This window comes from Nansenia antarctica, assembly GCF_963989245.1.
Source record: "Nansenia antarctica genome assembly, chromosome: 5".
NCBI classification, from domain to species: Eukaryota; Metazoa; Chordata; class Actinopteri; order Argentiniformes; family Microstomatidae; genus Nansenia; species Nansenia antarctica.
Window position 1 is genome coordinate 75,359,531 of NC_137690.1, and position 15,379 is coordinate 75,374,909.

At 43.3% G+C, this 15,379-nt stretch overlaps 1 protein-coding gene across 1 annotated transcript; it reads left to right on the forward strand.

Annotated features, from left to right (window-relative positions):
* Positions 1–3,667: 3,667 nt before the first annotated feature.
* Positions 3,668–8,019, forward strand: LOC308157553 (chymotrypsin A-like; the record flags this gene model as incomplete). Its single annotated transcript, XM_080531132.1, has 7 exons — positions 3,668–3,719; positions 4,961–5,064; positions 5,146–5,225; positions 6,207–6,285; positions 6,687–6,867; positions 7,158–7,291; positions 7,858–8,019. 7 exons carry the CDS (start codon positions 3,668–3,670, stop codon positions 8,017–8,019), a joined length of 792 nt encoding a protein of 263 aa, XP_080387258.1.
* Positions 8,020–15,379: the final 7,360 nt, after the last annotated feature.

The window sequence follows — 15,379 nt, forward strand, 5'->3', positions numbered from 1 at the left end:
TGTGTGCGTGTGTGTGTGTGTGCGTGTGTGTGTGTGCGTGCGTGTGTGTGTGTGTGGTGTGTGTGTGTGTGTGTGTGTGTGTGTGTGTGTGTGTGTGCGTGCGTGCGTGTGTGTGTGTGTGTGGGGGGGGGGGGGTGGTGTGTGTTTGTGTGTGTGTGTGTGTGTGTGTGTGTGTGTGTGTGTGTGCGTGCGTCTTATCTGGGGGTCTCAGTTGGTACTATCTGGTCAGTGTGGGATAATACACATCTTGCAGTGACAGCGTCCTTGGAGCGACCGGCTTCTGACATGTACAGTATCAGTTATGAACTGGACAGTAGAGAGCTGGACTGTCTCACTCTCAGTAGAGAGCTGGACTGTCTCACTCTCAGTTGTACTGGACAGTAGAGAGCTGGACTGTCTCACTCTCAGTTGTACTGGACAGTAGAGAGCTGGACTGTCTCACTCTCAGTTGTACTGGACAGTAGAGAGCTGGACTGTCTCACTCTCAGTAGAGAGCTGTACTGTCTCACTCTCAGTTGTACTGGACAGTAGAGAGCTGTACTGTCTCACTCTCAGTTGTACTGGACAGTAGAGAGCTGTACTGTCTCACTCTCAGTTGGTTAACACACTCTCTGGTTAACACAGGAGCAGCTGAATTGTGTACAAGTTGGAGTTGATCTATGGCTTTCTTTGGTAGACCCCAAAGGAGAACGTTACAATAGTCCAGCCTTCTAGTGATAAAAGCATGAACTAGTCTCTCGGTATTGGCCAGGGAGAGAAATGGACGCACTCTGACCAGGCTGTTTGAAGGGCAGGGGGGGCGAAAAGAAAAAAAGGGCACCTACTGCACAACATGGGACCCCATCAGTGCACATGGTCAAGTTTAGACCATTGGAAGGGCAGCCAATAGGGCACATCCTCTAATGTTGCCACTCAAAAGGGCACTTTAGTGCGACGTTTTTCAACTGTGGGGGCACATGGTCAAGTTTAGACAATTGGAGGGGCACCAATAGGGCACGTCCTCTCATTTTCACCACTCAAAAGGGCACTTAAGACAGACATTTTTCAACCGTGGGGGCACAAGGAGGGGTGGTCCGCCCCCCCCCCCCCCCCCCCCCCCCTGAGTCCGCCAGTGACTCTGACAATATTTTTGAAAATACAAAAGACAGATTTGGTCACAGTCCTGATGTGGGCATCAAATATTACGTTGGAATCTATGATAACACCAAAGGACTGAGGGCCAGTGACTTCAGTTTAGAGGTCAGTTTCTCTCTCAGTGCCTCTGCTCCAATGACGAGTACCTCTGTTTTGTCCTGGTTGAGCTGAAGGAAGTTCTGAGCCATCCAAGAATTAATGCCTAAAATACATTTATGGAGGGCATCAATTGGGGTCGTGTCATCAGGAGAACCCTAACCCTAACCCTGAGAAAATGTAGTATGCCATGTCACCTGATGCAGTGGTGTCGTCTAGTTGTTTCTAGTGGGTATACTGTGATTTTTCCCTCCCAGCCTCATATCGTTCATAAAAATACATCTGCGCTCCCTGTCTAACGTTATATATATATATAAATAACATGTCATAAGGCTGATCTGTGCATGATAGTGCTGCATTTTGACATATTTCATGTCGCATTTCCCCCCTGTTGATGGTACATGACGCTATAGTCAGTCCCAGACGGGGTGAATTTTATGAATGAAAGTGTGAAAGTTCTGTCACAAAACGCCGTTACGTATCCTCGCACATTTTTAAGTGGGTATATGGAAATCCTTGGCCTTTCCTAGTGGGTATACGGCGTAGTCCTGCGTATCACCTAGACGACACCACTGACCTGATGACACTGCCAAGGGGCAGCATACATAAACTAGAAAGGACTGGACCAAGGATCGAGCCTTGTGGTTCTCCACAGACTTAAGACTTAAACCATGGTGGTCGATATTACAGTATATACCACTACATTATTTTTTAAACCTTACAAACACAAAACCTAACTCTAACTCTAACTCTAACCCTAAAGTTGTGAACGGACATACCTGCAGTGCAGCCATCTCCTCCCACCATTCTTAGGGGACCATCCATTGGCTAGCCATGAGGTTGAAGTCAATATAAAACTATTCTAAGACTGAAGATTAAAAGGAGAAACACCTTCCCAAACATCTGGACATACTACCCACTAGGGTAAGATTGACCCCTGTAGAGACAAAATATCCAGCAACCGGTATTAGACTGGGTAACGAGATGATTAATCACAGCCTTTGGAAACAGACACACAGATTAAAGGTCTCTTTTACCCTAACCCAGATACACAGAGAGGTGATGAGACCTTTCACATTAAAGGTCTCTTTGTGGTCGATATTATATTGTGGTCGAAGCTGCACTCATGTCACGGAGCACAGAGAGTTTTTTGGTGTCCAAGTTCATTCTAAGATCGTTTACAACCTACAACCAAGGCCGTTTCTGTGCTGTGATGGGACCAAAAACCTGACTGAAAGTTTTACTCAACAAATTAAGAGATTCTAATCTTATTCAGAAATCATCAAGACTAAGAGATGTTATAATGAAGTAAACAATACAACTGATTCCTCTAACCAGCATTTCTTTATTTCAACACCACACATGTTTTTGTTTTATTCCCCCCCCCAGAATACAAGTAAATACTAGTATTTTAAACTGATTAATCACAGCCTTTTGTTGTGATTAACTTGATTCATTTGTGTGTGTGTGTGTGTGTGTGTGTGTGTGTGTGTGTGTGTGTGTGTGTGTGTGTGTAGCATGTTACTGAACCTCTTCATGTTGTGGGAAATGGTCAGATGTGTCCAGCGGTGAGACCTTGAGTGGTGAGACCTCACGTGTTTGGCCCTAGAGGGAAATAAATATGGAAAATGACAGTTTGTACTGTTGAACAAATACAAACAAATGTATGGGGAAATACATCTATGCATTAAGATCACATTTGTGAAGGGTTTAGAAATAGTAAGTAAGTAAGTAAGTAAGTAAAGTTTATTTAGCACCTATCACAGACCAGCAGTCACAAAGTGCTTTTCATAGGCTATAAAAACATAATTAAAGAGCAAAAGTAATAGCAGGTTAAAAGAAATAGGTAAACAAGTAAAAATAAAAACAAGTGTACAACAAATAATGTCAAGACACAAAAAGACATATAAATGGTTTATAATTAGCTAATACATCACCTATAACCAGTTTATTATTTAATTATAAACCATTTACACAGTTATAAGTCGTTAGTTTGCACGATATTCATGTGGTGCTTGCCAAATAGGAAGCTTGCATCAGGAGCTAGTACTAATGTTTCATAAAAGCACTTCCACATTCCTTAAACCTAACCCTGATGTAAAATCATGAAAAATTGATAACAGTTGGTAAAATTGTTTCCTGAATTGTGGGGATGATTCGGCAGCCAACAACCCGATTCAACACATCTTTACATATTGTACAGCTTCTTCATAATACTGATACTGTACATGTCAGAAGCCCGGTCGCTCCAAGGACGCTGTCACTGCAAGATGTTTATAATCCCACACTGACCAGATAGTACCAACTGAGACCCCCAGATAAGACGCACACACACACACACACACACACACACACACACACACACACACACACACCCTCACACCCTGGTGTGTGTATAAAAGCCCCTAGGTGTGTCTGACTTCAACACATTGACACCATGGCCGTCCTCCTCATCCTCTCCTGCCTCGCCTTCGCTGGTGCAGCCTACGGTGAGACTCCTGCTGTCACACCTGACTGACTTGTTGCTTTATGATTCATTGGTGGTTTCTTTGCAAACCTCTCCTTACAGTTTTTACTCTCCTTACTGTTATAATAACTACTATTAAATAGTAGTTTATAACTACTATAATAACTACTATACTACTAAATAATAACTACTATTTATCTAGGTGTAATTGCAGTATACAGAGTAGATTGTCCTACAAAGACACTAAGATTTAGATTTAGTCATCTACAAATTATTTAATTTATTTCTTTAATTACTTTTTTGTTTCCTTTTATTATTACTACTCGATCTTTTCAGTTTGTAAAGCGTCTTTGAGTGTCTAGAAAAGCGCTACATAAGTCTAATGTATTATTATTATTATTATTATTATTATTATTATTATTATTATTATTATGACTGTTACTGTTGTGTGCTTGTCAATATTGAAGGTCAGTTGGAGAACGTTTGGGGTTCCATGTTGAACCCTTTCCACAGAGAGTGTTGTAACTTTATAAGTTACATGGTTGAATAATATGTTACATGAGTGATCGACAGTTAAAACTGTTATTATTTATCGTTAAGATAGATAGCAGAATGGGTAGAACTGCAGGTTGCAGAATGCCTTGCAGCAAGACATCATATAAATTGACAGTTTGTTGTTTTTTTACATTGAATTGTACATTGAAAATAAAGTGATCACAAGTCGTGAGCTTAGAATGATAAGGTTCTATCTCCGTTTAGAAGGATAAGGTTCTATCTCCGTTTAGGGCAGTTCAGAGATATTGAACGTCAAAGTTTTTACATTCCATTATGTTATGTGAGATGGAACCTTTGTATTTTATTAATTACTAACAAAAAATTCAACATTTTAAAAATAACACCACACAGGCATTAATAAACACCTAATGGATCAGATTATGGAAAAAAACCTCAATTTTGACCAAAAATGGAGATAGAACCTTATAATTCTAACGTCACAAAGTGTGTGTCTGCAGATTTGAATATAAAGAACCTTTCGCTTGATATCACCAGTCCTAGCCATCTTTTCAGAAGGTAAAAATACTACAGAGGGTTCCAAATGGAACCAAAGACAGTTGACATTTGAACCCAAAAGGGTTCTTCTAAGGGTGCCCCTACAGGGACAAATTAACCACCTTTTTTTGTTAAAGAGTGTATAACAGACATTCTAGTTCTATGGACGAGGCACATGTTTGACTTTGAATCACTTTGACTCACTATCACCAGGCTGCGGCACCCCCGCCATCTCCCCTGTGGTGACCGGCTACGCCCGCATCGTCAACGGTGAGGAGGCTGTCCCCCACTCCTGGCCCTGGCAGGTGTCTCTGCAGGTGAGTCCCAGACACAAGCTTTGAATGTGAGCTTTTGAAAATGAGACTTAATGTACTGAGAGCCTTATGTTCATGTTCCAGGACTACACTGGTTTCCACTTCTGCGGCGGCTCTCTGATCAACGAGAACTGGGTTGTGACTGCTGCCCACTGCAGTGTGAAGTGAGTCTCTACATCGACTTCTACATGACGACACACAGGAGTCCTGGCAGAATGCAAGCTGTCATACATCCTTTGATTAACACACTGTTATATCTAGACATTGGAACCTGGCAGAATGCAAGCTTTCATACATCCTTTGATTAACACACTGTTATATCTAGACATTGTAACCTGGCAGAATGCAAGCTGTCATACATCCTTTGATTAACACACTGTTATATCTAGACATTGGAACCTGGCAGAATGCAAGCTGTCATACATCCTTTGATTAACACACTGTTATATCTAGACATTGGAACCACCGTAATTAGATACGGTCGATGATTACTTAATTCAGAGGTTGCCTGAAATAGGCCTAGATCAAGCTTCATGCAGCTGGTTTGAAAGGGTGTCCCACAAGGATACATTCGTGGTCCGGTTCTTTTTACTATTTAAATTAACAATATTGGATTATCTGTAAATAATTGAAACCTGCGTTCATATGCCAATGACACTGTTGTATATGCTATTGACCCCAAGATCGACCAGGCTATTTCTGAGCTACAGTCTGCATTTAATGTCGTAGAGAAAACATTTGTTTTACTGACATTGGTACATAACACTGGAAAAAACAAGTATATGTTATTTTTCCAAACCACAAAACATGGCTCTGATGATTTATGCGTATATACACTGGGTGGTGCCCCCATTGAGCATGTCCTCTCTTATCAATATCTGGGCATTTGGTTAGACAAAGAGTTGATGTTTAGAAAACATACTGAGGAGCTTGTTAAAAAGCTAAGATTTAAGGTGGGTTTCTTTGATAGAAATGGATCTCGCCTTTCCCTGAACTGCAGAAAGTGGATTGTACAGATTATGATGATGTTAGCTACCGAAATGCAGCCGCCACCAATCTTAAACCCTTGGATGCCATTGTTAAAATAAACATTCATTTAAAAACCAAAACATCTATATGAAGATATGATATGATGTGTGTTTCAGGACGTCTCACCGCGTGGTCCTGGGAGAACATGACCGTGACTCCAACGCTGAGGACATCCAGACCATCAGGGTTGGCAAGGTAATGATAATAATAATAATAATAATAATAATAATAATAATAATAATAATAATACATTAGACTTATATAGTGCTTTTCTAGACACTCAAAGACGCTTTACAAACTAAAAAGATCGAGTAGTAATAATAAAAAGAAACAATAAATAAATAAAATAAAGAAAGTATAGGGGCCTAATTGAGGTAGTGCTGGGGACACATGGGAAGGGGAGGGGGAGAGGGTTAACTGGTGAAGGCAAGCTTGAAGAGGTGGGTTTTGAGGGTCTGTTTAAATGTTGGGAGGGTGTTGGCCTGTCTGATGTGGTTGGGGAGGGCGTTCTAAGCTTGAGCTTAGAATTGGGTTGGGTTCTGCTCCAACTGTGCTTCTGTTCCATTAAGCTTGGGTTCTGCCTTTCCCTTCAACAGGTCTTCAAGCACCCCAAGTACAACAGCTACACCATCAACAACGACATCACCCTGATCAAGCTGGCCTCCCCTGCCCAGATGGGTATGCGTGTGTCCCCTGTGTGTGTCGCTGAGAGTGGAGACAACTTCGCTGGAGGCATGAAGTGTGTGACATCCGGCTGGGGTCTGACTCGCTACAACGGTGAGAACACACACACACACACACACACACACACACACACACGCCTTCAACACGATAGACCATAACATCCTTATCGATCGTCTCTGCCAGGCAGTTGGTGTCAGTGGCACAGCTCTCTCCTGGTTCACCTCCTACCTCAGTGATAGAAGCTCCTCCCCCTCCGCCTCTCTCTCCTGCGGGGTCCCACAAGGCTCCATCCTTGGCCCTATTCTATTCTCTCTGTACACACACACACACACACACACACCTCAGTGTAATAATGTTATAATGTGTGTCCTGTCCCCCCCCAGCCAATGACACCCCCGCCCTGCTGCAGCAGGCTGCTCTGCCTCTGCTCACCAACACTGACTGCAAGAAGTACTGGGGCAGCAAGATCAGCGACCTCATGGTCTGCGCTGGTGCCAGTGGAGCTTCTTCCTGCATGGTGAGCAGAGTGAACCACATGATGCTGCCACAGGACCTCACCTCACTGCTGCTGCCTGACCAACAACCTATACATGACCATCAATAGTCCTACAACTATCAACAATGGCTTTAGACCAATTACATTTCCTTAAACTCCAGAATTATGGTTATATCTTTGCACTCGATCAAATTTCAGGACCCTCCTTTCATGACTTTTCCTAGATATGTGCGTTCTACCACCTAGCTAGTATGAAGCTATTTTGCTTGTTTTTCTGTGTAGGAAGGAAGCAGGCTAATTTATAAGCAGCCAACTAGTGGTCGTTGTGTGTAAATAGCAGTGTAGCATTGTAAAGAGGGGGAGCCCCCAAGAAGGCTCTTTTAGTAGGTAAAAAAGGCGGAGACGGTATTTGACAGCTTCTAACCCTCTCTGTGTTCCTCTCTGTGTTCCTCTGTGTGTGTGTGTGTGTGTGTGTTCCTCTCTGTGTGTTCCTCTGTGTGTGTGTGTGTGTGTGTGTGTTCCTCTCTCTCTATGTGTGTGTGTGTTCCTCTCTGTGTGTGTGTGTGTGTGTGTGTGTGTGTGTGTAGGGAGACTCTGGCGGCCCCCTGGTGTGTGAGAAGGCCGGCGCCTGGACTCTGGTTGGTATCGTCTCCTGGGGAAGTGGGATGTGCTCCACCAGCATGCCTGGTGTGTACGCCCGCGTCACAGAGCTCCGTGCCTACATCGACCAGACCATCGCCTCCAACTAAGGACCTCATGACAGTCCTACATCGACCTGACCATCGCCTCCAACTAAGGACCTCATGACATTCCTCACGCTCAGAAATAAAGCTAGTTTCTAGTAACATAATATTTGTTTTGTGTTGTTTCTTGAGATGTGAATATTTACTTAAACCGGTCTTCATATTATGTGACACGGTCTGGTGAAATGTGCAACCAGAAGGCAAAGTAATTTTTCCATTTTTTACATGTGCTTAAACTACAGATTGTAAGCTTTCAAATGATGTGTCACACATTGAAACCAGAGCCAAATTGAACATGACAGGCGTATTTGAATGTTGGTACACCTCAAACACTGAATGGGACAAAAGTGACTCTAAACGCAACAGCTAGCGGCTAACAAAACACATCGCTACGAAGGTCTAAACTGTATTTTAATAACATCAAAACATGCTGAGAGAACATCGGCATGCTAAAAACACATAACTACACATACAGTAACTAGTTGAACACACAGTTCTTGCTTTTGAACACGTCGTCCTAAAACGAAAGTATGTTGACAAGTCAAGTCTCCCTTACCGGTAGCCTCCGGCAAACGAGAACAGTGAATCCAACCCACAAATTATAAGTATTTAGTGATCGTTAAACTGTTGTTTATTATATCGAGTGGGTACTTTAAGACTTCAAGTTGGTGTCATGAAAAAAAACTGAAAACTCGACCATCACAACCAGAATCACCTCCAACTAAGGACCTCATGACAGTCCTCACACTCATCTCCAATAAAGATCTGACACCAAAAGCTAACTTCTGTTTGTTTCGTTGTCTTTTACTAGGTGATGTCCTTAATATGAAAGCGTTTTAAATATCATACCAAGCTAAGATGTTTTCTAATCTTAACTAAGATTCTTCCCCCTAGTCTTGTTCTCAACATCATCAACCATAACATGTTCATTAAATGCATGGTTCCCACGCTGGTCTTAAAAAGCCTTCAAGTCTAAAATCCAGCGATCCAATTCATAAGGCCTAAAAAGTTCTCAAATTGTAGTTATTCGGTCTAGAAATGAGGTGCTAGGTCTTCAAAAAGAGATTAGCTTATCCTGCAAGGAAATCAGTCCGACCACATCTATTTACGCAGAAATGAATCAAGCTGGGACCAAACAAATGCCAATTCGCTTCCTTTTTTGTCTGTATGGCAGTGAAATCCCTAATTTCATCCCCTTGAGGATGACAAAAAGCTATCATATGGTGTCGCGAACAGGTATAACATTCTATTCAAAGAGGTCTAAAAAGGTCTTAAATTCGACTTGTTGAAACTTGTTTGGACCCTGATTAGAAGTAAAGTAATTCACCCAAAATCTCTAAATCCATCGCACTGTTCTGGACAGTAGCAAGAACACAGTGAGAGGTGCTGACACATTATCAGTGAATGTGTAGTATATTTTACTTAAACACACAGATGCATGGACTGTATTACTTAGGGTTAGGCTTTTTGGCTATGAAAGAATGCCTGCTGACAAAGGGGTGTTTTATGACATCCTTGTTTTATGACATGTGTTTTAACACATCCTTTTGTTTCAGAGACATTATGTTTTTGCCTCAGGAAGTGGATGTCCTTATATGGGCATTTTAGGATGACTTCCTGTGAGTCTGCCCTGACCTTTAACCTGGAACAACATTAGGCCAGAGTGACATCATATACTCAGAAGGATATTCTTGATTAATATCCAACAAGTAACTTAAGAAAAATACTACACATGCTCAACGAGACATCACATACACAGCATCTGAGACTTTGCCTTGTCATTGCACTAAATATGTATTATTCTTTATTGATAAGTACGATCAATAACAATTGAGTAAAGAGTATTGTATGCTTGTTTGACAATTAAAACATTGGTTGTATTACATCACACTATTCCTGGCTGTAAGGTGTTTGAAAAGAGAACAGTGTAAAAAGTAAACAAAGTAAAAAGACTGTTCTTCGCCCCGCGGTGGCGCAGCGGTCTAAGCATTAGCCTCTAGTGCAAGCTGCCCACCGGGGACTGGGATCGAATCCCGGTCTCGCCAGACCCGGATATGGCCGGGGCTCACAGGGAGCGGCATATTGAGCGGCCACTCCCAAGGGGGGTATAGGACTATTTTCCGGACAAGGATCCGTCGCGCAACACCGCCCCCGTCTGGTGCTGGAATAACGGTGCTGGGCTCGAGGAGCCAGTCAGCTAGTCTGCCTGGCTATCTCCTCTGGGGCTGCCGGCCACGGGGTCGTGCGGCGGATCCTACGCAATAGGCAGGGGATAATTGGATGCTAGGTTGGGTGCAATTGGATACCAAATTGGGTGAAAAAGGGATCAAATTAAAAATAAAATAAAATAAAAAAGACTGTTCTTATCGAAACTTTTATAGTGTTGTCATAGATACTGCTAATGCTAACAGATCTACTATTGAATCAATTGAACACTGTACAATATTTTCTTGGACAATCGCATCGATACCCACTTTTTAATTTCACCAGAAACCAGAAATAACATTGAGAGGAAAAAGTACCATAAAACACGTACTTAAAAACTGACCGAGACGTCTGTATACTTGAGTGTGCTGTAGTTTTATATCCTTTTATACTGAGAATTAAAGTCTCTCTACAGTCTGGGGAATCTAGCACGAAAGGAAGGCCTTCCCTTCCTGTAACAAGAACTGTGGTGCAGAAGATTCTGATTGGTCAAGCAAGAGCAGTGACTTCATCAGGCAGGAAACTGCTATAACTATGTGTTCCTCTGACAGGAAGGAGCTTTTTGTCTGCTATTTTCTCTCTGCGCTCATGTGACTTTGCTTAATAAAAGGCCTCTTTTGAGTCAATTGATTTAAGCTCTCTGTGCTTTATAAGTTGCTCCTCCTGAGACATCTACTACCCCTCAGCACTGCGTCTCCTGAGACACCCGCTCTTCCCCTTTACTGTGTCCCCTAAGACTTCTACTGCCCCCCCTTGTACTGTTTCTCTGTTCTACAGTGTCTATATATAAAAAATTAAACAAAAACGTTTTTCCTTCTATCACAGAGACTGCCAATGGCCCCGGGCCTGAGCTAGATTACTCTTCCTGCTACGACTGGTGGTGAATTGATGATTCACTTGCTTAGTCAAACGTATCGATTGTAAGTCGCTTTTGAAAATAAGGCGTCTGCTAAATGCCAAACATGTAAACATGTAAACATGTAAATAAGTTCTACTCAATCTAATAAGAATCTACTAAATCCACGACAAAGTGTATACATGAATACTGTGTGTCTGTTTGCGCTGATGTGTGTCCCGACGCGCTAGGGGCCGTCGCTAGGGGCCGTGGCTAGGGGACCCCGGCTAGGGGCCGTGGCTAGCGTCGTCCGTGGGCGCAGGCCTGCCCCACCCTGCGGCAGTAGCAGTTGGCGTTGAAGAAGCGGCAGTAGCATGTGTCGCAGGGGTTGCAGCACTGCAGCTGGTGACCGTGGCAGAACTGCTGGTGGGGGATGCAGCGCCGCGGGGAGCGCATGGCCCTGCTCTGCAGCTGCACCACTGCAGCCACGTCCTGGGGGGGGGGGGGGGGTGACACACACACATATATATACACAGACGCACACGCGCACGCACAGACGCAGACGCAGACACACACAGACGCAGACACACACACACACACACACACACACACACACACAGACGCAGACACACACACACATATATACACAGACGCACACACATATACACAGACGCACACACACACATATACACAGACACATACGCACACACACACACACACACACACACACACAGTCTAATGTTACAAACCAAAGGACCGTCGTTTCATTACTTTTCCTAGATATGTGTGTTCTATCACCCAGCATCCTTACATTTTCAAAATCACATCAGGATAAGCTAATACAAAGATATTTTGCATATTTTGCATTTTTTTCTGTGTAGGAGGAGGCAGGCTAATGTACATCTGCCCTCGTCATAAGATCCTGTAGGTCCAGGCAGGGAAACACAACTGCCAAAATCATCAACTGCCAAAGAATTCCGGAACTCTCAGCACCCTAGAGTGTTCCAAGTGTTCTATGTGGTGTTCTACCTAGCAACAACTCTCTGACACAACGGCAGGCGGGGAATATACGGAAGCGGGGAACATAGAACCCTTTTTCGGAAGCGGGGAACATAGAACCCTTTTTCGGAAGTTTTCGGAAGAGGGGAACATAGAACCCTTTTTTTTTTTTTTGCTAAGAAACCGGGGAACATAGGGATGACCCCCTCACACTCATCTCCAATAAAGATCTGACACCAAAAGCTAACTTCTGTTTGTTTCGTTGTCTTTTACTAGGTGATGTCCTTAATATGAAAGCGTTTTAAATATCATACCAAGCTAAGATGTTTTCTAATCTTAACTAAGATTCTTCCCCCTAGTCTGGTTCTCAACATCATCAACCATAACATGTTCATTAAATGCATGGTTCCCACGCTGGTCTTAAAAAGCCTTCAAGTCTAAAATCCAGCGATCCAATTCATAAGGCCTAAAAAGTTCTCAAATTGTAGTTATTCGGTCTAGAAATGAGGTGCTAGGTCTTCAAAAAGAGATTAGCTTATCCTGCAAGGAAATCAGTCCGACCACATCTATTTACGCAGAAATTAATCAAGCTGGGACCAAACAAATGCCAATTCGCTTCCTTTTTTGTCTGTATGGCAGTGAAATCCCTAATTTCATCACCTTGAGGATGACAAAAAGCTATCATATGGTGTCGCGAACAGGTCTAACATTCTATTCAAAGAGGTCTAAAAAGGTCTTAAATTCGACTTGTTGAAACTTGTTTGGAACCCTGATTAGAAGTAAAGTAATCTCCATCGCACTGTTCTGGACAGTAGCAAGAACACAGTGAGAGGTAGTGACACATTATCAGTGAATGTGTAGTATATTTTACTTAAACACACACATGCATGGACTGTATTACTTAGGGTTAGGCTTTTTGGCTATGAAAGAATGCCTGCTGACAAAGGGGTGTTTTATGACATCCTTGTTTTATGACATGTGTTTTAACACATCCTTTTGTTTCAGAGACATTATGTTTTTGCCTCAGGAAGTGGATGTCCTTATATGGGCATTTTCGGATGACTTCCTGTGAGTCTGCCCTGACCTTTAACCTGGAACAACATTAGGCCAGAGTGACATCATATACTCAGAAGGATATTCTTGATTAATATCCAACAAGTAACTTAAGAAAAATACTACACATGCTCAACGAGACATCACATACACACAGCATCTGAGACTTTGCCTTGTCATTGCACTAAATATGTATTATTCTTTATTGATAAGTACGATCAATAACAATTGAGTAAAGAGTATTGTATGCTTGTTTGACAATTAAAACATTGGTTGTATTACATCACACTATTCCTGGCTGTAAGGTGTTTGAAAAGAGAACAGTGTAAAAAGTAAACAAAGTAAAAAGACTGTTCTTCGCCCCGCGGTGGCGCAGCGGTCTAAGCATTAGCCTCTAGTGCAAGCTGCCCACCGGGGACTGGGATCGAATCCCGGTCTCGCCAGACCCGGATATGGCCGGGGCTCACAGGGAGCGGCATATTGAGCGGCCACTCCCAAGGGGGGTATAGGACTATTTTCCGGACAAGGATCCGTCGCGCAACACCGCCCCCGTCTGGTGCTGGAATAACGGTGCTGGGCTCGAGGAGCCAGTCAGCTAGTCTGCCTGGCTATCTCCTCTGGGGCTGCCGGCCACGGGGTCGTGCGGCGGATCCTACGCAATAGGCAGGGGATAATTGGATGCTAGGTTGGGTGCAATTGGATACCAAATTGGGTGAAAAAGGGATCAAATTAAAAATAAAATAAAATAAAAAAGACTGTTCTTATCGAAACTTTTATAGTGTTGTCATAGATACTGCTAATGCTAACAGATCTACTATTGAATCAATTGAACACTGTACAATATTTTCTTGGACAATCGCATCGATACCCACTTTTTAATTTCACCAGAAACCAGAAATAACATTGAGAGGAAAAAGTACCATAAAACACGTACTTAAAAACTGACCGAGACGTCTGTATACTTGAGTGTGCTGTAGTTTTATATCCTTTTATACTGAGAATTAAAGTCTCTCTACAGTCTGGGGAATCTAGCACGAAAGGAAGGCCTTCCCTTCCTGTAACAAGAACTGTGGTGCAGAAGATTCTGATTGGTCAAGCAAGAGCAGTGACTTCATCAGGCAGGAAACTGCTATAACTATGTGTTCCTCTGACAGGAAGGAGCTTTTTGTCTGCTATTTTCTCTCTGCGCTCATGTGACTTTGCTTAATAAAAGGCCTCTTTTGAGTCAATTGATTTAAGCTCTCTGTGCTTTATAAGTTGCTCCTCCTGAGACATCTACTACCCCTCAGCACTGCGTCTCCTGAGACACCCGCTCTTCCCCTTTACTGTGTCCCCTAAGACTTCTACTGCCCCCCCTTGTACTGTTTCTCTGTTCTACAGTGTCTATATATAAAAAATTAAACAAAAACGTTTTTCCTTCTATCACAGAGACTGCCAATGGCCCCGGGCCTGAGCTAGATTACTCTTCCTGCTACGACTGGTGGTGAATTGATGATTCACTTGCTTAGTCAAACGTATCGATTGTAAGTCGCTTTTGAAAATAAGGCGTCTGCTAAATGCCAAACATGTAAACATGTAAACATGTAAATAAGTTCTACTCAATCTAATAAGAATCTACTAAATCCACGACAAAGTGTATACATGAATACTGTGTGTCTGTTTGCGCTGATGTGTGTCCCGACGCGCTAGGGGCCGTCGCTAGGGGCCGTGGCTAGGGGACCCTGGCTAGGGGCCGTGGCTAGCGTCGTCCGTGGGCGCAGGCCTGCCCCACCCTGCGGCAGTAGCAGTTGGCGTTGAAGAAGCGGCAGTAGCATGTGTCGCAGGGGTTGCAGCACTGCAGCTGGTGGCCGTGGCAGAACTGCTGGTGGGGGATGCAGCGCCGCGGGGAGCGCATGGCCCTGCTCTGCAGCTGCACCACTGCAGCCACGTCCTGGGGGGGGGGGGGGGGTGACACACACACATATATATATACACAGACGCACACGCGCACGCACAGACGCAGACGCAGACACACACAGACGCAGACACACACACACACACACAGACGCAGACACACACAGACGCAGACACACACACACATATATACACAGACGCACACACACACATATACACAGACACATACGCACACACACACACACACACACACAGTCTAATGTTACAAACCAAAGGACCGTCGTTTCATTACTTTTCCTAGATATGTGTGTTCTATCACCCAGCATCCTTACATTTTCAAAATCACATCAGGATAAGCTAATATAAAGATATTTTGCATAT